Here is a 27921-nt window from a genome sequence, read left to right on the forward strand (position 1 = left end):
TCTTAACATTATATTCTGAAGTCTTTGAATTTTAATTAGTAATTTATTGTTTGATTTATTTATTTCATTTATGCAATTATTGTCTCTCTCCACGTCCATAGTCATTTTGGTTATTCTGTCTCTCTCCAAGTAGGTAGTAATGCGAATTATGCTGTCTTTTCTATTTGGTGGTGGTGGTGGGAAGGTTGGTATAAGAGGTGGATTAGTCATTAGTGTAATAGAAAACTGATACAATAAAACATTTATTGAGCGACAGTATGTTACCTGCATGAGTGCGAGCAAAGGTCCTGCCTGTAAACGACACTCCAGCCCTATTAGTGGGGGTATTAAACGTACAAGCTGATTTCGCAGTTATTCGAAGAAGAGGAAGAAGAAGAATCGGTGGTGGAGGAGGAGAAGAAGAAGAAGAATTGGTGGTGGAGGAGAAGAAGAAGAAGAAGAAGAAGAAGAAGAAGAGAATTGGTGGTGGAGGGGAAGAAGAAGAAGAATAATTTGAAGAAGCGGCCCAACTTCATTGGAGAAGTGATTACAATTTCGAACTGCAAATATACACATTCATGTAAGTCACTCATTTTAGGAAGCATGTTTTTTAATGTTTAATTTTTTTCCTTTTCAAAGTCCTTATTTCCCATTTCCAATTCGTATTACACTTTTATTAAAAAATGCGTTGTAGTTGGAAGCCAAATTACAAACGAGGTTCGGCCTGCACATGGTTTATTGCGGTGTATGTATATGATTGACTTGGGACTCACAGAGCTTCGACGATTATTTTATCCTATTTTGCATCGATATTGTCATTGCAATATTAAGTTTGCTCTTTCGTGTGAGTTCATTTAAAAAAATGCGTAACTGCACCCACTCAAACTACATTTTGCTAATGTGCGGTCGTTGCTGGAGCAACATGGAATATGGTCTTATTTGTATTTACATCAAAATAATCTTGGTTGATTTCGTATTCATCACACAGTGTAGCTTGTCACTGTACCAACCCAACGTTCCTTGCCAGACTTTCTCAAATGCTATTTTATCAAGATGTAATCAAATCACATTAATTTGGAAACATTGGGATTTCCAGAGTGGTCTTCTTGATGTCATCTTTTAATAGACATAAAAGTTCTTGTGAACATTTTGTATAATGTGTATGTGGCTAGTTTCACGTACTGCTGTTTGTTACCCATGACAATTGCATTTGCCAAGAAAAATATCGTACATTTGAATACTCCAATTGCAAAAAATGGCCTCCAAATTTCACTCGTTTCATGGCACTGATTTTAGAGAACACCTTTTTAAGGAAGGAAGGCATTAAACGTGCAACCATAATCGTTGGTAGGATACTGATTCAACTGCTGTACTTAAAGCTAGAATCCTCAACACTAATTTTCAGCATTACAAAAAACATGTCTGTAGCTTCAATATGACGTATATGACGATGTCGAACTTTTTTTTTTTGTCGAAGACAACACTAGTTATGGTTTCTCTTGAAGTGCTATTATGGATGTAAACCCATACGAATGATGATCATGTTTGATCACGTTTCCACCAATTGATTATGATGACCTTAGAAAATAGAAACAAGTGGAAACTCTCTGTTTGACTCTGTACTATTTACTGTGATTTTTCTGACTATAAATTGCAGTTTTTTTTGTCATACTTCGACTGGTGGTCAGACTTGTACTCTTTGAGTGATTTATATGTGAAATTATTAACAGATTATATATCCATCCATCCATATTCTGAGCCACTTATCCATTATTTTTAGATAAACAACCGCAATAGGACATTCTTGGGCTGCATATCTGTACTTGCTACTTCAGAAGCTCTGAAAAATGATCAGTTCAACATTTGCGGTAATTTATAAAAACAGCTGAGAAGTACTGAACAAAAATGACGTAAAGAAAATCATATTCCGCAGATTACAATCTACAGGTAGTGAAATATGCAACCAAAGACGGTAATCGAGCAGCAGAAAGTAAGTCTGTAGTGAGTGAGAAATTTTTAAGGGACTGGTGAAAAATGGAGGTTACTATGAATTGAAGAAAAGCTAGGTGGCCACAGCTAGAGGAATGAGTTTGCACATGGGTGATTGAACAAGGTGCTCCCGGGAGAGGCTTGTCAAAAGTACAGCTCGGTCTCCCTGCCCAGGTAGTTGCCAGGGAGACAAATATAAATGACTGCTATTTTGTACCAGGCCGCAAAAGTGAACAATAAATGATTCAATTTTTTTTCTTCCGGGTGTCTTACGTTGAAACACAACCACTTCCACCCTCGCCTCATTTCTCCGCTTGACTCTTTGGTTTTTCTTTTTCTTGCATCGGCAATCCAAGCTAACCCTTGTAAAATGAGCCATAAGCAGTTCACTGGAAAGTTTCTTTGGAAAGGGTATACAAGGCAACGATGAGACAAGGGGTTTACAGAGTGCTTGCAAGAAGAAAGGTGAAATTCAAACAAAATACCAAGATTCCTATCTATGTTACGGGTTCATCGCAACTAGTGATTCACAAGCCCGATACCTATGGCGTCAGGTCACTATGAAAACAACGAGAGTTCAAAAGTGAGAGTTGCTATTACAAAACTGAGCGAGCATTTTAATTGTGTGTATTCCCTCCTGCTTTTTTTAATTTACCAATTCTGCTCATTTCTATGTAGTTTCAGCTCTCGTTTTATAGTGACCTGACACCATACATTTGCAGCAAACATTTCGGAAAGGTGGCAGTAAAAAAGGTTGAAAACATCCCTCTTTCAACGACAACAAGAAGAATAAATGAAATAGCAGGGAACATCGTGGCACAATTTCTTGAGAGGATAATGCATAATGGCTATGCATTATGGTGAGTAGTATTTTTCATGCATTTAATATTCATTTTTAAGACAATCGTGTGAATTTATTTTTGCTGAGTGTATGGATAATATATGCCACATCTTGAGAGCCAGTCCGTGGAAAAATAATGCCTACTCAAAACCAGTCCGTGGCGCAAAAATATTTAGGTACTACTGGTTTAGGACACTTGACTTAGTAAATCATCAACAACTTCCGATTTATGCTGTTACTTACTGTATTTTCCTGTACTACAAACCCATTTCACATAAAGTTGGGGCATTGAGTTAAACAAATAAAAACACAATTAGGCTTTATACAATCAGGATTTTTAGGACTGATGAGTTTAAAAAAAAAAGAAACAAAATGGTGCAAAGAGTTTGTTTAAATGACTTGTTCATTTACGGTATATAATTGTCTAATTGCTCAAAAAAATATATATTTACAATAAGCATATTGTTGTTCATCTATATATGCCAGTAAGGCATAGTTACAGAAGATTTCCAACCTTTATGGAACCAAGGCACATACTTTACAACTGAAAAATTTCACGGCACACCAACAAACAAAAATATAGCAAAAAGTAGATACATTAATTACTGTAGTGATTCCCAACCAGTATGCCGTGAGAGGTCTTTTGGTGTGCCGTGGGAAATTATCAAATTTCACTTAACTGGTCAAAATATGAATTTAAAACAAATATATCTTTGTTCACGGAACAAAGAAATGATCTATTTGATGGCAGAAAGTATATAATTGACTTGTGTGTCCACCTTTTGTGACATGTTTGTTGGTGTGCAGTGAGATTTTTCAAGAGATGTGCCTTGGTTCAATAAACATTGGGAATCACTGAATTTCTGTATGTCCTTCCTGCAATCTAATAGTACAGCATTAATTTGGTCTGTTGCAATGCCTCACTGGGATAAATAGATGAACACAGGTGTGTGTGTGTGTGTGTGTGTGTGTGTGTGTGTATATATATATATGTTCATCTTTGTTCATCTATTTAATTATAACTAATATTTTGAACAATTAAGTGATATTTGATAACTTCCCAAGGCCCACCTGAAAAACAGCCACTAGCTCTAGAACTAGCTTGCTAGGCTACTTAAAGTTTTTTTTGCCTGTTTGCGAGCTGTATTAAAAGTATGTGAACATATCTCAAGTGTGCACGAATGTCCTCCTGTCCTGAGCACTGGTGCCCACCAACACACGTGCGGCCTCTTAATTTTTGGAGGTGTGCATCGTTGAGAAATGAGGACGTGTGATGAAATTAGGGTGCATGTGTGACTAAATTCGTCACTCTCTGAAGCTGCAAAAGCACTTAAAATATTTTGAATAAATTAAATTAACAGTTTGAATATTCATCCCTTTCTCTGCAGAATGCCTAAACCAAAGGAAGTGCTTTCCTCCACTTCTGGGAGTGACTCTGATAGTGATGTTGAAACGAAGGTTGGTTTTATTATTATTATTAATTTTTTAAACAGATAGATTTGGCATTTGGATTGTTGTGGTATTCATTTCTTTTTCTTAATAGAAACCTCTGTAAAAATACTTTCCCAATGTTTTTGTGTAGTAAGGGTAAATGGTGGATGACCATTTATCTTTTAATTGTGCAGTTGCTTTACTTTTTCTTAGGCAAAGAGAAAGAAGTCAAGTGCACCAGAGAAATTCATTAAGAAACCTAAGACAGGAGAGAGTGTTAAACCTGGTGGGTCTTCCAAAGGCAGCAGTAACACCAGTGACAACATGTTCCAAGTAAGTGCATTTACCAAATACAAGCTACGTACACAAAGGAAAGTCTTACATGGTTCGTACGGGGTCAGGAAATTTCTGCAATATCATGGAAAGAAACGCTGCCTTTTCCAGGTCTTGGAAAGTCCGGTAAATAAAATATTTTGCTTGGGTCAGGGAATGTCATGGGATTTTCAGTCACTGTGACTTGACGGGCGCGATCGCACTCACAAATCTGCACAATCAAGCACAAAAAAATCACGCACGTAAAATTTGTTATGAGTAGAACTACATAGACATTCTCAGTGCACATGAAAAACAATCCAGCGCGGTGAATCACAGCCTGACTTTTTTTTTTTCCAACACGGAAGCACACGGTCTCCTGATTGTTTAGCTGACTCCGCCCCTGTTCGGCTCTTAAAGGGGTACACTCATAATTACAAACACCGTTAAACGTGCTGCTTGTGTTTACTCTCGATAATATTGGTAAAAGTAAGAAAAAGAAAAAAGTGCTGTTTCTTTAATGCAAGTTGGGGTATGTGAATAATAGAAGAAAAAGTGGTGAAACTGGATGAGATTTTCTCATTTTTGAGTAAAAAAAGGTCTAGTCTGAAGCCAAAGAAAGTACAGGATGAGATGGTGTATAATGTTAAAATTCCACCTTGGTACAGCCTGATAGAGAATGGAAGCACAGACAATACAGTGCACAAAAAGCTAATTCTGTATTTTAAATATCGGAGACCTCATAACATTAACCTTAAAACTGGTTGGGAGCATCATTCAGCTTTCAACATACATTGCTAAAGATATTCTGCAAGAAATAATTCAGTTTTACACCAAGAAAAACAGACGGGGATATCATTGTGGGTTTAATAAAAAACTAAACAAAGTTGGATGCAACATTTCAAATTTACAGTTCATAGTTGGCTTGGTTTGATTCGCAATGTATTTTTTTGTTTGACATTTTCATTATAAGTTTGCAAAAACAAAATTGTTCTTAAAAATGTTCCGATGGGAATGTAAATGCTGTAATCTGAATCTTTGAATGAGGCATGTAACGTCAAAGGATGACACTGATCTGACCACAGTGCATACGTCTGATGTTGCTCATGGTGGTCAAAGAGGGCGCTCACTGCCTTTGTGTGTTTGCTCAGACACGTAAAAAAATTATACTGAACATTGGTTGTAGGCAAGTTTGAAGCCCAAGGCTTGCTTGCATAAAGCCTTCGTAACTGAAGCGCATACGCTTACCTTACAACACAGCAGATGAAAAACCACTTACGAGCGTGCTTTACTGCCATGTTGGAGTGATAGGATAAGCAAACTCAAAGGCGAATGGCTTTGTAAAAGCATGCCCATATCCCTGCTGATTACACGCAAAGCCAATGAGCTTCTTATTGGCAATACTTTTATACACTTGTAATTAAAGTTTATATTTTTAATAACCATAAATTTCACAGTCATTATGATGCGTCTACTACATTGTTAAGCTTTGGCGCTTATTGTTTAAGTACCAACACACGATCATATAGCTGAAATATTGCTGTCTGCCACAACCAGTCAATCCATTATTTGTCATGGAATTTTGTATTGAGTAGCTGGAAAGTCATGGACAATTCATAGAATTTTGATTCTCTGGAAGTGTACGAACCCTGGTCTTATGAACTTGACTGACATTCTTTTGACAAAATATCCTGAGGATTTAAAATTTCTGGATTTTCGAAACACCATTTTTGGTCATCTTAAAATCCACCTTTTTGAGAGTGTGTCCCTGCCTTTTGTATGTTCAGGGAGAAACATTACCAAACAAATATGCCCTTACCCTCAATTTGACAGTGCAGAAAATGTACAAACATGGATTATGATTCAGTTGGTAGAAATTGCTACGCTCTGGACAGTTAAGTTAAAGTTAAACAATGTCTTAATTTCATTCAATTATAGAAAAAGTTGTCCATTAATTTGATAATTGATTAGTTGTGGATACATTTTTCCAAGATGGAGCCATTCCATTCGATCGCCCCGTTTTGATTCTCCCTTGTACTATGTTTTTGTGTTTTTTGTCCGTCTCTGGTCTGACGTTCATAGGGCTTGCTAGCCATCAGGGAGTATACCCCAAACTTTTTTTTTTTTTCCCAACTTCCGTAAAGCCGCTGAGTTTTTTTTTTTCCCCCCGAATTACTCACTGGAGCAGCGACTCCGGTCTTTGCTGCATGGAACCGCAGGCGACGTCACAGAGGCATGCGTGCCTGGATCCAAGTGAGGCTTCGCAAGAGAGAACACAGATTGGCATTCCAGTCAATTCACCTCATGAATCTACTCTCCCTACCCAAGAAACTGGACGAGTTTCGTCTTCTCCTAAACTCCTGCAAAGACTTCGGACGTCGTTCCGCCGCTCTATACTTCATGGAGACTTGGCTTTGTGTGGCTGTCCCCGACGGAGCTGTTATATTCCCTGGGTTTGAACTTCACAGTAGTGGACTGCGTTGCAGGATTGTCGGGGAAAGCAAAGGCAGTGGGATAAGGTTCTATATCAATGAAAAATGGAGCATAGATGTCACACAAGTCAGAAGAAACCGCAGCCCTCTTTTAGAATCCCTCTTTTGGAACTGGAAGCCATTTTACTTGTTGCATGAGTTTGCCTCCATTACTCTCAGGCGTGGACATTCCACCAGAAGCTAACATGAACGCAGCACTGGTAACTCTCCAAACGCACGCGATTGAGAAAAAATACCCAGACTCACCCCTCAGTAGTCTAGCTAAACTCAATAACAAACTCCTTAAATACAAGCAGTACAGACTCTCCGACCAGTCAAAACAACACTCGAGACCACTATTATACAACAGTAAATAACGCATACCGTGCCATTTCCCGTGCTGCTCTAGGTTCTTCCAACCGCTCCTTAAGCTACTTAATACCGACATACAGGCAAGTACTTTGTCCAAATCCTTCTGTAAAATCCTTAAAAAAATAGGACCAACTAGGCATTATAACTTCAAAGCTGTTTTAACTGTACAGAGTGGAGTGCTTTTAAAAATTCAGCTAGCAGCCTATATAGATATATGGATGCTCTTCAATCAAAATGTCGAGTTTCTGTGCGGACGTCTTTGTACCAACGAAAACCTTTTGCACGTTCAATAACAAAAAGCCATGGTTTTCTGCCAAACTTAAGCAACTTCACCAGGCAAAAGAGGTTGCATATCGTAGTGGGGATAGGGACCTCTACAATCGCCCCAGAAACCAGCTGACTAAAAAAAGTAACAATGCAAAGAGGAATGATGCAGCAACCTGAAAAAAACAGTTCAGCTCTTAACGACTCCAAATCTGTCTGGCATGCATTACAACCGTTAACCAATTACTAGCGACGTCACCACCCCCCCACCAGTAGAGAAGAATAGTAGCTAGCCGACGAAAGGAAAGGACACTTTCACGCCACATACCCACCAAGTTGCAGGTGTATGCTCTTCAACACCTCTGACTTCTGCGTTGACCATCCACAAACAGGACGCCAGACTCGTCTTCAAATAACAAAAGATTAACAAAGTGGTGGGCCCAAACCTTGTTTCCCCATACTGCCTCAAAGTCTACACGTACCAACTTGCTCCAGTCTTCACAAACATTTTCAGAACATCTCAAACTGTGCAAAGTACCATCCTGCCGCAAATGCTCCACTATCATCTTGGTCCCCAAGAAACCTGCAATCTCAGGTCTGAATGACGACAGGACTGTCGCCTTAACGTCTGTGGTCATGAAGTCCTTTGAACGCTTTGTGCTTTTGTAACCAGGTCAATTTGTGTATTGAATTAAGTGTCTGCACAATTACACAAAATATGTTAGCGGCTGACAAGCAAATGCCTCCCTATCCTATGTAAACTGTGTATTAGCTTGATGCTCTTCCTCTGTAATTCTTCTGTGGATCCCTCTATCAATGTTTTCTACAACCCCACCTCTGCCCTTTTGTCCAGTCTTCCTCTGGGAGAGTTGTGGAACCGTGTTTGTCAGTTGTTAATCCTGAAATTTCCTAATGTTTCTATTTGTTTATCAAGCATCTTTTAGTCTCAGTTATTTTTACTTCTTTTCCTGTCACATAGTGGGTATGTCAGTAGAGTTGCATATAAAAAGAATATTTTTCTGATAGTTGGGAATCACAGGCATGACTCTGTGACAAGCCGAAGTGACTTCAAGATTGATTTATGTATTTTACCGCGTAGTTGCGGCCGTCCTTTTGTATAGTCTTCCCCTTGGAGAGGAGCTCGAGCAGACAGTCTAAATTTGCATGTTTTTTTTTTTTTCGTTATTCTGTCAGAATAAAAGAAGATTGTCTCCAAGAAGGTTCTGTTGTAGCATCTTCCTTGAAACTGACACAATGCAGAAGACCACCTCAAAAGCATCACAGGTCCCCTGCTGGACCCACTGCAGTTTGCTTACCAAGCAAACAAGTCAGTTGTTGATGCAGTCAATATGGGACTGCACTTCATCCTAGAACACCTCAACCGCATGGGGACCTACACCAGGATCCTGTTGATAAATTTCAGTTCTGCATTCGACACCCTCATCCTGAACATCTCTCCTCTAAGCTTCTCCATCTTAGTGTCCCACCTGACATTTGCCAGTGGATTTACAATTTCCCAACAGGCAGGTCAGAGCAGGTGAGGCTGGGGGACATTGACACCTTGAAGTTCTTAGGAATTATAGTCTCACAGGACCTGTAGTGGGAGATTAACATCAAGTCCATCCTCAAAAAGACCCAGCAGAGGATGTACTTCCTGTGGGTTCTGAAGAAGCACGGCCTGCCACCAGAGCTGCTCAGACAGTTCTAAACACAGTGATGAAAGTCCTCTGGATTTTCCCAGTATTACGGATTTTTAAATTTTCATGAAAATTGTTCTGGGAAATTGAGGGAAAATTGCCTGAAATTAATCCGTATATTAGTTGACAACATTAAACAAACATGCGTTTGAGTTCGTTGTTTGGCTTCACGAGCGTAGCCATGTTGAGGCACTAACACTAGGAACAGTAACACCCCTCCCCTCACATTCTCTCAAGACGTCGCTTATTTTGTGTGGTCTTGACATTAATTTACGTGTTTTTTTCATAAGAGTTGTTAACTAAACAAGCCTGCTCCAAAACAACCGCTATTCACCCAGAAACGGGTAATGCAAGTTAACCGTACTGACCATGTACGAAAGCGCATGTTCAGAACTGTCACGTAATGCGAGCGTATTTACGTCGAAAGTCATGAACATCATGAACCATGTCAAAGGAAATTCAGTTACAGCAGGGGTTGCCTCATCGAGGCAATGGGACGGCATGCCACCCCCCCCCCCACACCTTCAAACAAAAAAGACACGTTTGACTATCATCCACCTCGTCGATTGATTCAGATGTGGCCAATACGTCGAGTGCATGCACATAAAAGTGCGTTCTAGCAAGCCGGCCTCCTATTTACGGCAGTACCACGATGCGTGCACAAGAAAACGTCAGGATTGCCGGGAGGAATGTTTGTTCCAATGTATCGCTAGCTTGTTGCCACGAACGCCGATTATGTTGAACTAAACTTTCAGCATTTTCAAAACTTTGCGAGTATATACCGTTTGTTTATTCCTTGACAGGCCAGTGCATTTAACTTTTCTTCAGATAGTTTGTCAGATCAAGAATTTGATTTGATGAAAAATTTTAAATACCCTTTTATCTCATATTCTACTAATATCAGTTGAAATTGGAAATGATCTTTTCTGAGTTAAATTTTTTTTCTATTTTAGTTATGTATTTATTTTATTTTTAATTTACAGTTGTTATATTAATCCAGTAAGTTATTTTAAGGCCATCCCCAATCACACACACACCTTTATCTGCAAGCATGACTGACCACACCTGTACATTTTTTAAATGTGAGTGTGTGTGTGTGTGTGTGTGTGTGTGGTGTGTGTGTGTGTGTGTGTGTGTGTGTGTGTGTGTGTGTGTGTGTGTGTATATATATATATATATATATATTATATATATATATATATATAATGCAGCCCTATGGGGGCACAAACCAGTGCAATCTGTAGGCCGGTCCCAAGCCCGGATAAATGCAGAGGGTTGCGTCAGGAAGGGCATCCGGCGTAAAAACTGTGCCAAACAAATATGAGCGTTCATCTAAAGAATCCCATACCGGATCGGTCGTGGCCCGGGTTAACAACGCCCGCCCCCGGCACTGCTAACCTGCAGGGCGTCGGTGGAAATTCAGCTACTGTGGGTCGAAGACAAAGAAGAGGAGGAAACCGGATCCAGCGTCAGAAGAAAAAGAGGAATGCACAGAGCCTACAACTGAGTGTAGGGACTTTGAATGTTGGGACTATGACAGGAAAAGCACAGGAGTTGGTTGACATGATGATTAGGAGAAAGGTTGATATTCTGTGCATCCAAGAGAGCAGGTGGAAAGGTAGTAAGGCTAGAAGTTTGGGAGCAGGGTTTAAATTATTCTACCACGGAGTAGATGGGAAGAGAAATGGAGTAGGGGTTATTTTAAAGGAAGAGCTGGCTAAGAATGTCTTGGAGGTGAAAAGAGTATCAGATCGAGTGATGAGACTAAAATTTGAAATTGAGGGTGTTATGTATAATGTGGTTAGCGGCTATGCACCACAGGTAGGATGTGACCTAGAGTTGAAAGAGAAATTCTGGAAGGAACTAGATGAAGTAGTTCTGAGCATCCCAGACAGCGAGAGAGTTGTGATTGGTGCAGATTGTAATGGACATATTGGTAAAGGAAACAGGGGCAATGAAGAAGTGATGGGTAAGTACGGCATCCAGGAAAGGAACTTTGAAGGGCAGATGGTGGTGGACTTTGCAAAAAGGATGGAGATGGCTGTAGTGAACACTTATTTCCAGAAGAGGGAGGAACATATAGTGACCTACAAGAGCGGAGGTAGAACCACGCAGGTAGATTATATTTTGTGCAGACGATGTAATCTGAAGGAGGTTACTGACTGTAAAGTAGTGGTAGGGGAGAGTGTAGCTCGACAGCATAGGATGGTAGTATGTAGGATGATTCTGGTGGTGGGTAGGAAGATTAAGAAGACAAAGGTAGAGCAGAGAACCATGTGGTGGAAGCTGAAAAAGGAAGAATGTTGTGCAGCCTTCCGGAAAGAGGTGAGACAGGCTCTCGATGGACAACCGAAGCTCCCGGAAGACTGGACGACGACAGCCAAGGTGATCAGAGAGACAGGCAGGAGAGTACTTGGTGTGTCATCTGGTAGGAAAGGGGAGAAGGAGACTTGGTGGTGGAACCCCAAAATACAGGGAGTCATACAAGGAAAGAGATTAGCAAAGAAGAAGTGGGATACTGAGAGGACTGAGGAGAGGCGAAAGGAGTACATCGAGATGCGACGTAGGGCAAAGGTAGAGGTGGCAAAGGCTAAACAAGAGGCATATGAAGACATGTACACCAGGTTGGACACGAAAGAAAGAGAAAAGGATCTCTACAGGTTGGCCAGACAGAGGGATAGAGATGGGAAGGATGTGCAGCAGGTCAGGGTGATTAAGGATAGAGATGGAAATGTGTTGACTGGTGCCGGTAGTGTACTAAATAGATGGAAAGAATACTTTGAGAAGTTGATGAATGAAGAAAATGAGAGAGAGAAGGAAGAGTTGAAGAGGCAAGAGTGAAGGACCAGGAAGTGGAAATGATTACTAAGGGGGAAGTCAGAAAGGCACTACAAAGGATGAAAACTGGAAAGGCAGTTGGTCCTGATGACATACCGGTAGAGGTATGGAAGCAATTTGGAGAGATGGCTGTGGAGTTTTTGACCAACTTATTCAACAGAATACTAGCGGGCGAAAAGATGCCTGAAGAATGGCGGAAAAGTTTTCTAGTTCCCATTTTTAAGAACAAAGGGGATGTTCAGAGCTGTGGGAACTATAGAGGAATAAAGTTGATGAGCCACACAATGAAGTTATGGGAAAGAGTAGTGGAGGCTAGACTCAGGACAGAAGTAAGTATCTGCGAGCAACAGTATGGTTTCATGCCTAGAAAGAGTACCACAGATGCATTATTTGCCTTGAGGATGCTCGTGGAAAAGTACAGAGAAGGTCAGAAGGAGCTACATTGGGTCTTTGTGGATATAGAGAAAGCCTATGACAGAGTACAAAGAGAGGAACTGTGGTACTGCATGCGTAAGTCTGGTGTGGCAGAGAAGTATGTTAAAACAGTACAGGACATGTATGATGGCAGCAGAACAATGGCGAGGTGTGCCTTAGGTGTGACAGAGGAATTTAAGGTGGAGGTGGGACTGCATCAGGGATCAGCTCTGAGCCCCTTCCTGTTTGCAGTGGTAATGGATAGGCTGACAGATGAGGTTAGACTGGAATCCCCTTGGACCATGATGTTCGCAGATGATATTGTCATATGCAGTGAAAGCAGGGAGCATGCAGAGGAACAATTGGAAAGATGGAGACATGCACTGGAAAGGAGAGGAATGAAGATTAGCCGAAGTAAAACAGAATATATGTGCGTGAATGAGAAAAGTGGAGGGGGAAGAGTGAGGCTACAGGGAGAAGAGATAGCGAGGGTCGACGACTTCAAATACTTGGGGTCAACAATACAGAGCAATGGAGAGTGTGGTCAGGAAGTGAAGAAACGGGTCCAAGCAGGTTGGAACAGCTGGCGAAAGGTGTCTGGTGTGTTATGTGACAGAAGAGTGTCTGCTAGGATGAAGGGCAAAGTTTACAAAACAGTGGTGAGGCCGGCCATGATGTACGGATTAGAGACAGTGGCACTGAAGAAACAACAGGAAGCTGAACTGGAGGTGGCAGAAATGAAGATGTTGAGGTTCTCGCTCGGAGTGACCAGGTTGGATAGGATTAGAAATGAGCTCATTAGAGGGACAGCCAAAGCTGGATGTTTTGGAGACAAGATTCGAGAGAGCAGACTTCGATGGTTTGGACATGTTCAGAGGCGTGAGAGCGAGTATATTGGTAGAAGGATGCTGAGGATGGAGCTCCCAGGCAAAAGAGCGAGAGGAAGACCAAAGAGAAGGTTTATGGATGTGGTGAGGGAAGACATGAGGGCAGTTGGGGTTAGAGAGGAAGATGCAGGAGATAGGCTAAGATGGCAAAAGATGACACGCTGTGGCGACCCCTAACGGGACAAGCCGAAAGGAAAAGAAGAATATATATATATATATATATATATATATATATATATATATAAAAATATTAAAGGCAACCGATTATACTATTAGGATTACTAGATCTATATCTAAGATGGTAAGCAATGTGGTCAAGTGTATCATTACAACACAACGTAAGAAGTTTGAGACTTAAACGTTAATAGTAATTAGTACAGATCAACTTCTTTGACATGTTTTGCTGCACCGTTTAGAAATTCTCGGATATATTTTTGTGTATATTCTATATTTATACTATAATATGTATAATGTGGGGAAAAAGGACAATGTCTTTTTACTGAATAGTTCACTTAATTCATTTGTCTTGAGATAAGATGGCATATTTTAAGTGTATTCTAATGACAAATGTGATTTTGTGCTATCCAGTGATAGGGGATGGGGGGCAAAAAAATTTTTGGGCTTGGTCCTTGGGGAACTTCAGGAAATTGTCTCCTGTAACCCAAATTTCTGCATTAAATTCCAAATTTACGATGACAGCTGGGATCGGCTCCAGCACTCCCATGACCCTCGTGAGGATAAGCGTCTCAGAAAATGGGTGGATGTGGGTACTTCGTAGAAACTAAAACCCATTAAAATTGAAAGAACAAGTACTGTACTTCAGAATCCAAATCAGCTTTATTTGCCAAGTGTGTAAAAACCCACAAGGAATTTTTCTCCGGCAGTCAGTGCTGACCTGGTACTACATTCAAAACAAAGACAAAATTCCAGTCTATTTTTGTGTTACCTGTAATTTTCATACAATCTACCACATTTGGTAATTTTAATACATCATCCAGTAATTGCAGTGTCCCAATATCTTGTGCCATGCTTTCACATCATAAGTTAGACTTACTTTGTCTCTGCGCATGATGTCATTTACAGTCATTAACACCAATGCAACAACTCCAGTATTCAATAAACATATCAACAGTAACAATGTGCAATATTCAATTTCAGGTGCACCTTTGTAAATATCTGCTCAATCTGTATTTCTGTAATGTGCTCATTTATTTCACTTTAAAAATGTTTTTTTGGTTTGTATGTTGTATGTCTAGTTTTATATATTTTCTTTGTCCTTGCACTGAATGGTCTGTACATTTTTTTCACTGCAGTTTGTGCAATGACAAATCAATCTTTGTGGTTTTCCTGCTTAATGGGCCCAACCTACAGGGTCTTGCTTTCTTTATCACTTACATAGCACACATTCACACCGCTCACTGTGAATATTTTTCTCAATAGTCACATATGGGCACACACACATCTTGGGTTCCCTGTAGGTGTGGTATGAGGTCGGGAGAGTGCGGGTTTTTGACCAGATTTCAGTATGTCCATTTTCTTTGTGGTCCAGACACCCTGCTCCGCCGCATTGCCTGCCAATTTAATGCTTTTCTCTCTCCACCACACACACACACACACACACACACACACTCATCCTTATTTCTTTTAAAGCACCACATGTCAGAGTTAGAATCGTCTTTATTCAACAAGTATTTCAGTAAGGAATTTGTCTCCTGTAGTTGGAGCCGCTCTAGTGCGATATACATGACAACAGTCAATTGAGAAATAATGACATTGCAGTGACATTCACGGAGCAATCAAAGTTGCTCGTAATTGGGCAACGATGGAACTTGAGTCCTCCAGCATTTACAGTAGTAAGAGTCCAGTGCAATGACCCTTTTGAAAAGGGCGTCAAGACTACACGTGCAGTATCTGCAAAGTGATTAACGCAAGTGTGTCAGATCTTCCTCAGTCAATGGACCCCTCTGTAGAAATTGGGCAATCCGCGTCACTGACCAATCAGAGGCCAGAGATCTGCATAAACCACGGCCCTTTTTGGACCCGCAGTTTTCTCAGACAACGCTGCATGGTCCAGTATAGCTTCTGTTGGCGTTTTATCGCGTAATTGGGTTCTTTAACAATAGATATGGTTAAGAGGTGAAGTCACGAACTTTATAATAGTGACGACAGGTATCCTGAAAGGCTAGTTGGTGGAGTTCAATTCGTACCCTTTCCAAAACCGAATACCCAGTACGAAAAATGTCTTTGATGGATCAAACTTTGTGGAAGACCGCATCATCAACTGAATCCATCTAAAATCAACCGGAACAGAAGACAGAGTACGAAAAATGTCTTTGATGGATAAAACTTTGTGGAAGACCGCATGATCAACTGAATCCATCAACCGGAACAGATATGTTTGTACGAAGGTAAGTCCTCTATTTGATTTTCAATACATGTCTCATATAAATGAATTAGCAGTTCTTCGCTTGCATAATATAGCTACGTGTGAATGATTGACACAATTGATCTGTGTTGAGCGATATTTTGCAATGATCTGACTGCACAAACGTGTCCCATTGTTCGCGGCTAAGGTAAACCGGACTGTTAGCACGAAGGTATGCCCTATATTTGATTTTCAATACATGTCTCATATAAATGAATTAGCAGCTGCCCTGCTGTCTGCTTTTCAACGATATTTCACTGTTAGCTAAAAATGCGAGTGAGAAATTAGCCGGTAAATCGGACAGTTTCGCTCTTTTCTTTTCTTGCTCAATTGACCCCTCCGTACAGGGCACTTAACTACGCCTCCTGTGAAGTTACGTCACCCCACGTGTGCTAACCTCAGACAAACAATTAGCAAAAATGGCGGCACAGGAAGAAAAGACAAGCGAATTTGTCCGATTTACCAGCTGATTTCTCACTCGCATTCTTAGTGAATAGGGAAATATCGTTGAAGAGCAGACAGCAGAGTTTCAAGTATTTCAGCGAGGGGTATTTCAATGGTATTTCCATTCATATCGATGGAGAAACCATCGATATGCATGGAAATACCATTGAGAAACCATCGATATTAGCGTGAGATTTTTCCAGAGTCAGAGGAAGACCGAGAAGCCACATAATATAATATATTATAACCCAAAGACGAATTCGTCATTGACAGTTTCCTATTTTCGTGTTACCTATCACATTTGTGTGCAGAATCTATGTGTATCTGTAGAGCCGTTTGTGAACCGCCGTATGAAGGAAAAGAAGAAGGCGAGGCTTGATTTACGAGTTGTTTCTCTCGTTTTCTTTGTGTAACATCACGCGCTCCCCTCAATAATTATTCTTGAATTGGTGCCGAACCTACGTAAGACCCGACCGAGTACGACAATCACTACTTTAGTGTCCTCAAACATCCTTCCTTCAGTCTTGGTGTCGCGGTGCACGTCGAAGGCTTTTAGGACTCGCTAGTCCGGTTTAGCTTAGCTCGGTAGCCACCGAACAGACACACGTTTGTGCAGTCAGATCATCGCAAAATATCGCTCAACACAGATAAAGTGTGTCAATCATTCACACGTAGCTATGTTATGCAAGCGAAGAACTGCTAATTCATTTTTATGAGGCATGTATTGAAAATCAAATATAGGGCATACCTTCATGCAAACATAGTCCGGTTTATCTTAGCTCGCTAGCCGGCATTAAAGAGACACGTTTGTGCAGTCAGATCATCGCAAAATATCACTCAACACAGATCAAGTGTGTCAATCATTCACACGTAGCTTTGTTATGCAAGCGAAGAAGTGCTAATTCATTTATATGAGAGATGTATTGAAAATCAAATATAGGGCTTACCTACGTGCAAACATATCTGTTCCGGTTGATTTTAGATGGATTCAGTTGATCATACGATCTTCCACAAAATTTGATCCATCAAAGACATTTTTCGTACTGTGTCTTCTGTTCCGGTTGATTTTAGATGGATTCTGTTGATCATGCCGTCTTCCACAAAGTTTGATCCATCGAAGAGATTTTTCATACTCTGTCTTCGGTTTTGGAAAGGGTACGAATTGAACTCCACCTACTAGCCTATCAGGATACCTGTTGTCACTATTACAAAGTCCGTGACTACACCTCTTAACCATATCTATTGTTAAGGAACCCAAATACGTGATAAAACGCTAACAAAAGCTATACTGGACCATGTGACTTTGTCAGAGGTAATGGCGGACGCCAACATTTATACAGATCTCTGACCTCTAATTGGTCAGCGACTCGGATGACGCAATTTCTACGGAGGGGTCAATTGTGCAAGTGGAGCAGATGTTGCTCAGGTGATAGGCTAGTATTTGTCAACAACAGATGTGCAGTGTGGTGAGACTGCAGTGAGTGGACGAGTAATTTTTGATTTGTAATAATAATTGGCCCAGCACAATGTGACGACAAACTTTGACAGCAATTTGCAGTTGAATATAAAAAGAACACTTTGTCCAAAGTAATATGAATGGGAGCACACATTAAAAGTTAGTAGATGAGGGTTCAGTGTTTTTTTTAATGCCAGAGTTATCCACAGATTTCACCAAGAAACATCTCTAAATTGGAAAAGTATTATCGAAATTCCTCTCTCGCTCCAATGAGCCTGGCTGGAAAACCGACAGCCAATCAGCGTTTGCCATGCCTCCATTGCTTTCTGTTGTGACACTCCATTTTTCATGGATACGTTTCACTGAACAGAGAACGTCCACTATCTGGCGTTTTATGGCTGATTTTGTAAAAAATAATTACAAACAAACACAACAAAAATAGCATAATGTACAATGTTCAAGTTTGTAAATTTAAATTAGAATACATACAGGCGGAACTTGACGTGTTGGAGAGGGGGCGTGGCACTAACGACGAACAATAATCCCATTATATGGACCGTGGAGCTTTGTGTGATGCTTTTCTGAGTTGGTTTAGATGTAAAGAATATACAGCAGGGGTGGCCAGACGTTTATACCCCAAGATCTACTTTTCAATCAGTCAGCATCTCGCGATCGACCGGCGGTCAGGGGATTTGTGCTCGTGCGTATCGCTGTACAGTGAAGAAAATAAGTATCAGAACACCCTGCTATATTGCAAGTTTTCCCACTTGGAAATCATGGCGGGGTCTTCTTAAATTTTCATCGTAGGTGCATATCCACTGTGAGGGAGATAATCTAAAAAGAAAAATCCAGAAATCACACTATATATATATTTTTAATGATTTATTTGTGAGATACAGCTGGAAATTAGTATTTGAAGACCTGAGAAAACCAATGTTAATATTTGGTACAGCAGCCTTTGTTTGCAATTACAGAGGTCAAACATTTCCTGTAGTTGTTCACCAGGTTTGCACACACTGCAGGAGGGATTTTGTCCCACTCCTCCACACAGATCTCAAGATCAGATAGGTTTCTGGGCTGTCGCAAAGAAACACGGAGTTTCAACTCCCTCCAAAGATTTTCTATTGGGTTTAGGTCTGGAGACTGGCTATGCCATGCCAGAATCTTGATATGCTGCTTACAGAGCCACTGCTTGGTTTTCCTGGCTCTGTGCTTTGGGTCATTGTCATGTTGAAAGACCCAGCCATGATCCATCTTCAAAGCTCTGACTGAGTGAAAGAGGTTGTTCCTCAAAATCTCACAATACATGGCTGTGGTCATCCTCTCCTTAATACAGTCCATTCGTCCTGTCCCATGTGCAGAAACCCTCTCCTTAATACATTGCAGTCATCCTGTCCCATGTGCGGAAAAACACCCCTAGAGCATGATGCTACCACCCCCATCCTTCACAGGAGGGATGGTGTTCTTGGGATGGAACTCATCATTCGTCTTCCCCCAAACATGGTTAGTGGAATTATGACCAAAAAGTTCAATTTTGGTCTCATCTGACCTCAAAACCCATGACTCCTCCGTATAATCCCAATGGTCATTGGCAAACTTAGGACGGGCCTTGACATGTGCTGGTTTCAGCAGGGGAACCTTCTGTGCCATGCATGATTTCAAACCATGACGTCTTAGTGTACTACCAATAGTCACCTTAGAAACGGTGTTCCCATCTCTTTTCAGGTCATTGACCAAGTCCTGTCGTGTAGTCCTGGGCTGATTTCTCACCTTTTTAAAGACTCTCCTCAGAATTCATCTGTACAATAAACCCTCCAATGTGAAGTAATATTATTATTACATATATTTTGGACAGTAATTGAAAAAAAAGTTGAAAATAAAGAACATATTTGAAATTCAAGCAAATTCTGGATATATGCCATCTTTCGGAGCCAAACGGAAAGAAACATCCTTGACCCCGCCCCTGACGTCGCCAGTGCTTAGCATTACAGACCATTCGATCCAGCTAAGCCAAGATGCCGACTTGTTCTGCACCAAAACTGAGAAAACGCACCCAAATTTGTCCTTCTTTATCCTCCCATGGGGTCAACCTGACCGGATAAAGCTGTGGCTGTCACAGACCTGTTAGTCTGTCTTTAAATGTCCACCTCCACTCCATGTATTATCCTGAATCACATGCACTTGTGTGAGGTCGTTTGCTGCACCTGTCCACCCCATACAATCAGTAAGACTCAAACTTGTAACATGGCCATGACAAAAAAGCTCTCCAAAGACACCAGAGACAAAATTGTACAACTCCACACGGCTGGAAAGAGCTACGGAGAAATTGCCAAGCAGCTTGGTGGAAAAAAGGTCCACTGTTGGCGCAATCATTCAAAAAATGAAAGAAGCTTAACATGATGGTCAATCGCAATCGGAGTGGAACCCCATGCAAGATATCACCTCGTGGGATCTCAATGATTCTTAAAAAGGTGAGGAATCAGCCCAGGACTACACGATAGGTCTTGGTCAATGACCTGAAAAGAGCTGGGACCACCGTTTCCAAAGGTGACTGTTGGTAATACACTAAAATGTCATGTTTTGAAATCATGCATGGCACAGAAGGTTCCCCTGCTTAAACCAGCACATGTCAAGGGCCATCTTAAGTTTGCCAATGACCATTTGGATGATACAGAGGAGTCAAGGGAGAAGGTTTTGTGGTCAGATGAGAACAAAATGGAACTTTTTTGTCATAATTCAACTCACCGTGTTTGGAGGAAGACAAATGAGGAGTTCCATCTCAAGAACACAGTCCGTACAGTGAAGCATGGGGGTGGTAGCATTATGCTTGAGGGGTGTTTTTCTGCACATGGGACAGGAGGACTGCACTGTATTAAGGAGAGAATGACCACAGCCATGTATTGTGAGATTTTGGGGAACAACCTCTTTCTCCCAGTCAGAGCATTGAAGATGGGTCTTGGCTGGGTCTTTCAACATGACAATTACCCGAGGCACACAGCCAGGAAAACCAAGCAGTGGCTCTGTAAGAAGCATGTCAAGGTTCTGACATGGCCTAGCCAGTCTCCAGACCTAAACCCAATAGAACATCTTTGGAGGGAGCTGAAACTGTGTTTCTCAGCGACAGCCCAGAAGCCTGTCTGATCTAGAGAAGATCTGTGTGGAGGAATGAGCCAAAATCCCTCTTGCAGTTTTGCAAACCTTGTGAACAACTACAGGAAATGTTTGACCTCTGTAATTGCAAACAAAGGCTACTGTACCAAATATTAACATTGGTTTTCTCAGGTGTCCAAATACTTCTTTACAGCTGTATCACACAAATTAACTGTTAAAAAAATCATACATTGTGATTCCTGGATTTTTCTTTTTAGACTATCTCTCTCACAGTGGACATGCACCTACGATGAAAATTTCAGACCCCTCCATGATTTCCAAGTGGGAGAACTTGCAATATAGCAGGGTGTTCAAATACTTTTCTTCACTGTATATGAGAGACAGGGTCAGAATTTCAGCTTTTATTACATGGTATTTACATCTACATGTTTTGATTCAGGACACATCACCTTTTGTCATATGCCGCACACTTTTTAATTGAGCAAAAGTATTGGAACGTGTGACTGGGTGTTTGTAGTTGCACAGGTGTTTCCTTTTGATTGATTGCGTAAACACTGGGTCGTGCTTGTTTTTGGCTTTGGGTTTCACTTGTGAAACTGGATTTGGTGTTAAGCAAACAAAGACCAGAGAGCTGTTTATGGGACAAAAGCAAACTATTTTGAAGCTCAGAGAAAGGGACAATCGATCAGTTACTGTACAAACATTGGGGATAGCCAGTCTACAGTTTGGAATGTCCTTAAAAAACAACAACAAAAACAACAACTAGTGGCTTATTGAACAAGATATTGAACCATTTGACCAAGGGTATCAACAGCAGTTGATGATAGAAACGTTTGGAGAGCTTGACCTTGCCCTTCCAATACTTTTAGAGGCAACTGTATATGGACAGTGGTTCCCATATATAAAATAGACACGTCTTTTGGGTAATGATATGCCTTTATTTTTTTAGCTGCTTTAACTTTTCATTTCATAAACTAAATTCAAACAAAGAATGTCAGGAAAGCACTTTAGTTTTTCAATCTAGATATGCAGAACATTGACATGCTATAATTCTAAATCTATAGAAGCCAAAACTCAAATTTAAAGCTCGTCTTTTTGCAGATCGGAAGGATGAGATATGTCTCCGTGAGGGACTTCAAAGGTAAAGTTCTGATCGACATCAGAGAATACTGGACAAATCCAGATGGGGATATGAAGCCTGGAAAGAAAGGTAAACCCACTGTCTGTATATGCCAAGAAATTGATTTCTTTCAAGTATGACATCTATCAACTTTATGGATGTCAAAGCCATGAACCTATTGTGGGGGGAAAAAAAAAATCTGCAGTCACAAAAACTGGTTGATTGACTCTCAAATTCTGTAGAGTTAATAACATACATTCTGACTCTACCAACATTTGCAGTTTAAGAATTCAGGTTCAGTCCTCATGAATGAGAATAAAGTGAAGTGATAAAGTGATGGCGATTTTTTTTTTTTTTTTTTTTTTTTTTTTATTTAAAAAATTTTTTTTTTTTTTTTAAGCAGACCAGTTTTATTTTGAAAATGCAATTTCAACATTGTGCCTGTCAAGATATTAGGATCCCTCAAAATGGTTTTTATGAGTATTCCTATGCTAATGATTCCCACCCAGTTCGCCGAGGACATTAGTGTCCCGTGAGCGTTCTTCAGGTGTGCAATGGGAAATATATCAATTTACTTGATTGCTCAAAAAATTATTTCCAAGAATTACTGTATCTTTACTCATGTATTTATGCCAATGAGGCAAAGTGACAGAACAAATAAATGCTCTTGTATTAGATGGATACATGTACACCAGGTTGGACACGAAAGAAGGAGTAAAGGATCTCTACAGGTTGGCCAGAGAGAGGGATAGAGATGGGAAGGATGTGCAGCAGGTAAGGGTGATTAAGGCTAGAGTGACTGGTGCCAGTAGTGGGCTAAATAGATGGAAAGAATACTTTGAGAAGTTGATGAATGAAGAAAATGAGAGAGTTGAAGAGGCAAGCGTGAATGACCAGGAAGTGGCAATGATTAGTAAGGGGGAAGTCAGAAAGGCACTACAAAGGATGAAAAATGGAAAAGCAGTTGGTACTGATGACATACCGGTGGAGGTATGGAAGCAATTTGGAGAGATGGCTGTGGAGTTTTTTTCAACTTAATTCAACAGAATACTAGCGGGCGAAAAGATGCTTGAAGAATGGAGGAAAAATGTTCTAGTTCCCATTTTTAAGAACAAAAGCGATGTTCAGAGCTGTGGGAATTACAGAGGAATAAAGTTGATGAGGCACACAATGAAATTTTGGGAAAGAGTAGTGGAGGCTAGACTCAGGACAGAAGTATCTATCTACGAGCAACAGTATGGTTTCATTCCAAGAAAGAGTACCACAGATGCATTATTTGCCTTGAGGATGCTCGTGGAAAAGTACAGAGAAGGTCAGAAGGAGCTACATTGTGTCTTTGTGGATCTAGAGAAAGCCTATGACAGAGTACCAAGAGAGGAACTGGTACTGCTTGCGTAAGTCTGGTGTGGCAGAGAAGTATGTTAAAATAGTACACGACATGTATGATGGCAGCAGAACAATGGTGAGGTGTGCCTTTGGTGTGACAGAATAATTTAAGGTGGAGGTGGGACTGCATCAGGGATCAGCTGTTTGCAGTGGTAATGGATAGGCTGACAGATGAGGTTAGACTGGAATCCCCTTGGAGCATGATGTTCGCAGATGATATTGTGACATGCAGTGAAAGCAGGGAGCATGCAGACGAACAATGAGAAAGATGGAGACATGCACTGGAAAGGAGAGGAATGAAGATTAGCCGAAGTAGAACAGAATATATGTGCGTGAATGAGAGAGGTGGAGTGGGAAGAGTGAGGCTACAGGGAGAAACGATAGCGAGCGTGAAGGACTTCAAATATTTAGGGTCAACAATCCAGACCAATGGTGAGTGTGGTCAGGAAATGAAGAAACGGGTCCAAGCAGGTGGAACAGCTGGCGGAAGGTGTCTGGTGTGATATCTGACAGAAGAGTCTCTGCTAGGATGAAGGGCAAAGTTTACAAAACATTGGTGAGGCCGGCCATGATGTACGGATTAGAGCCAGTGGCACTGAAGAAACAACAGGAAGCAGAACTGGAGGTAGCAGAAATGAAGATGTTGAGGTTCTCGCTCAGAGTGAGCAGGTTGGATAGGATTAGAAATGAGCTCATTAGAGGGACAGCCAAAGTTGGATGTTTTGCAGACAAGATTTGAGAGAGTAGACTTCGATGGTTTGGACATGTTCGGAGACAAGAGAGTGAGTATATTGGTGGAAGGGTGCTGAGAATTGAGCTCCCAGGCAAAAGAGCGAGAGGAAGACCAAAGAGAAAGTTTATGGATGTGGTGAGGGAAGACGTGAGGTCAGTTGGGGTTAGTGACGAATATTCAGGAGATAGGCTAAGATGGAAAAAGATGACACCCTGTGGTGACCCCTAACGGGACAAGCCGAAAGGAAAAGAAGAGCAGTATTAGATGGATAGATAGATCTGTCTAATGTCCCTTTCATGGATGTTAAACGGTGAAGGGGAAGGTGGTACATCTTTTTGGGTCCATGGAGTGGAAGTGTCTATTTCGAGTCTCCAGTAAAAGGTATTTAGGTTATCAGCTAGCCCGCTCTGTTTTTCAACTGGTGGGTAAAGTTGCTTGTAATTAGTTAGCGATTGTAATCCATGCCAAACTGATTTGGAGTCATTAGTGCTGAGATATTTTTTCCAGTTTAACTACATCGTCCTTTTTGCAATGATAGTTTCTTTAGTCAGCTGGTTTCTAGTACGATTGTAGAGGGCCCTGTCCCCACTACGATATGCAATCTCTTTAGCCTGGCGGAATTGCTTTAGTCTGGCTGAAAACCACGGCTTGTTATTATTGAACGTGCGAAAAGTGTTTGTTGGTACATACACCTGACAGAAACTGGCATACGCAGTAACAATATAAATTCATCATTCATTCATCACATTTGTGGCCATTTCAATGATTTCGTGCAATCTGAGCCATAATTTTCTTATAGAGCAGCTGTTCTGTGTTTTCTACTCCTTTATCTGCCGTTGCTTTTGTGATGTCTTTTTTTTAATCGAACATTGGTGGTTTTTATATCTTTTTGATACTGTACGTGAGATGACTACACCTTGAATGGCCATACGGACCAACATCGGCCTCATGTCAGATTCATATTCACACATGAGAGGCCCTCGGTCAGATATGAAAAATCTGGTATGTGACATTGGGACCCCAAAAAAATTATGAATTAAAGTGGGCTATTGCTTTTTAACATATTACTTTTCCCTTAAAAGATTTTAGATTATCAATTGACCCCTCCGTACAAGGCACTTAACCACGCCTCCTGAAGTTACGTCACCCCACGTGTGCTAACCTCAGACAAACAATTAGCAAAAATGGCGGCGCAGGAAGAAAAGACTAGCGTGAAATTGTCCGATTTACCAGCTGATTTCTCACTCGCATTCTTAGCTAACAGTGAAATATCGTTAAAAAGCAGACAGCAGGGCTTCAAGTATTTCAGCGAGGGGTATTTCAATGGTATTTACATGCATATCTACGGAGAAACCATTATTAGCGCGAGATCTTTCCGGAGTCAGAGGAAGACCAAGAAGCCACATAATATAATATATTATAACCCAAAGACGAATTCGTCATTGACAGTTTCCTATTTTCGTGTTACCTATCACATTTGTGTGCAGAATCTATGTGTATCTGTAGAGCCGTTTGTGAACCGCCGTATGAAGGAAAAGAAGAAGGCGAGGCTTGATTTACGAGTTGTTTCTCTCGTTTTCTTTGTGTAACGTCACGCGCTCTCCTCAATAATTATTCTTGAATTAGTGCTGAACCTACGTAAGTCCCGACCGAGTACGACAATCACTACTTTAGTGTCCTCAAACATCCTTCCTTCAGTCTTGGTGTCTCGGTGCACGTCGAAGGCTTTTAGGACTCTCTAGTCTGGTTTAGCTTAGCTCGGGAGCCGCTGAACAGAGACACGTTTGTGCAGTCAGATCATTGCAAAATATAGCTCAACACAGATCAAGTGTGTCAATCATTCACACGTAGCTATGTTATGCAAGCGAAGAACTGCTAATTCATTTATATGAGACATGTATTGAAAATCAAATATCGGGCATATCTTCGTGCAAACATAGTCCGGTTTAGCTTAGCTCCCTAGCCGGCAACAGAGACACGTTTGTGCAGTCAGATCATCGCAAAATATCGCTCAACACAGATAGTGTGTCAATCATTCACACGTAGCTATGTTATGCAAGCGAAGAACTGCTAATTCATTTATATGGGACATGTATTGAAAATCAAATATAGGGCTTACCTTCGTGCAAACATATCTGTTCCGGTTGATGGATTCAGTTGATCATACGGTCTTCCACAAAGTTTTATCCATCAAAGACATTTTTCGTACTCGGTCTACTGTTCCTGTTGATTTTAGATGGATTCAGTTGATGATGCGGTCTTCCTCAAAGTTTTATCCATCAAAGACATTTTCGTACTCGGTCTTCTGTTCCGGTTGATTTTAGATGGATTCAGTTGATGATGCGGTCTTACACAAAGTTTGATCCATCAAAGACATTTTTCGTACTGGGTCTTCGGTTTTGGAAAGGCTACGAATTGAACTCCACCAACTAGTCTTTCAGGATACCTGTCGTCACTATTACAAAGTCCGTGACTACTCCTCTTAACCATATCTATTGTTAAAGAACCCAAATACGCGATAAAACGCTAACAAAAGCTATACTGGACCATGCAATGTTGTCTGAGGGAAGGGGCGTGGTTTATGCAGATCTCTGGCCTCTGATTGGTCAGCGACGCGGATGACGCAATTTCTACGGAGGGGTCAATTGCCTAGGTTATAGGTCACATTAAAGGTGGAGAAAGTTAAAATGATCACATTTTTTTAACGTCACAAAAATAAATAATCCAAATCCTACAACTTGAGTGTTTAAGGAAAATAAAATTCTTCAGGGGCAAAATACAGTATACAGTTACATCTATTTTCCAGACCCTGTCCCTAAAGTTAAAAAAAAAAAATTCAAAGCAGGATACTGAACCTACTAACATCTTCCAATCGATGTTCAAACAATCATTGGGTGTATGAGGAACTATAGCAAAGCAAACTTTCAGTAGTGATGGGCTATATCGCATTGTGTTCCTGGCTATCTGCTACAGCCATTTATCAGGAGTGAAAGATAAATGCACTTGTATTTCATAAAGCTACATATTTTTTTTTCTCCCCCAAATCTTACAGGCATCTCCCTGAATCCTGAACAATGGAACCAACTGAAGGAACAGATTTCAGAAATTGATGACGCCATTAAGAGTATATAAGCAGTCCTTGGAACCTTTGAGAATGTTGGTTAACTTTTGTAATAAGCCTGAAATTGTTTTGTAAGTGACTTTGACGGAATATTTAATTTGTCACGGTCTAGCGTTTATACTGTTGCATCCTTTTTTTATTTTATATGAAGCTTGTTTTTGAGCAATATACCTTTTGGGCTGTGTACCTTTGTGCTATATAGTAGATAGCAGTAAATAGAGGTCGCTTATTCTAGTGTAGCACATTACAGTTTATAGTAAAACTAAGACAGGTGATCGGTATTAAAGTTTTGCAAAAGTGCAAGTTCATGTTCATAGTCTGTCATAGCAAGCACAACAAATTTTTTGACTGCCCTTTGAATTAGGAGTTATGTCATACGTATATCTGATGACTGAGCCTCAAATACCTATAGGCTATTAATAAATTACCTTATTAAAAATGTATGGTATTAATTGATTCAATGTTCTGTTTTGAGAGATTATTGTGAATCAGTCAAAATATTTAAGATACAGGTGTATAAAGTGATAGCATTAGCACTTACTACCGATCATTAGGATAGACAAGGTACTGTATAATAAAACAGTATATCTTGTGAAAATAACTTATAAACTAAAACCAGACTGCCCGAGA

At 40.6% G+C, this 27921-nt stretch overlaps 1 protein-coding gene across 2 annotated transcripts; it reads left to right on the forward strand.

Annotated features, from left to right (window-relative positions):
- The first annotated feature begins 418 nt into the window (after positions 1 to 418).
- LOC133499996 (activated RNA polymerase II transcriptional coactivator p15-like) lies at positions 419 to 27921 on the forward strand. Of its 2 annotated transcripts, XM_061818519.1 has the most exons (6): positions 436 to 559; positions 2647 to 2828; positions 4198 to 4267; positions 4454 to 4573; positions 22033 to 22141; positions 27223 to 27921. In XM_061818519.1, exons 3-6 carry the CDS (start codon positions 4199 to 4201, stop codon positions 27300 to 27302), a joined length of 378 nt encoding a protein of 125 aa, XP_061674503.1. In that variant the 5' UTR covers positions 436 to 559; positions 2647 to 2828; position 4198; the 3' UTR covers positions 27303 to 27921. The 2 variants fall into 2 exon arrangements, with proteins under 2 accessions (XP_061674502.1, XP_061674503.1); XM_061818518.1 differs by lacking the exon at positions 2647 to 2828 and having other exon boundaries at positions 419 to 559.

This window comes from Syngnathoides biaculeatus, chromosome 4, assembly GCF_019802595.1.
Source record: "Syngnathoides biaculeatus isolate LvHL_M chromosome 4, ASM1980259v1, whole genome shotgun sequence".
NCBI classification, from domain to species: domain Eukaryota; kingdom Metazoa; phylum Chordata; class Actinopteri; order Syngnathiformes; family Syngnathidae; genus Syngnathoides; species Syngnathoides biaculeatus.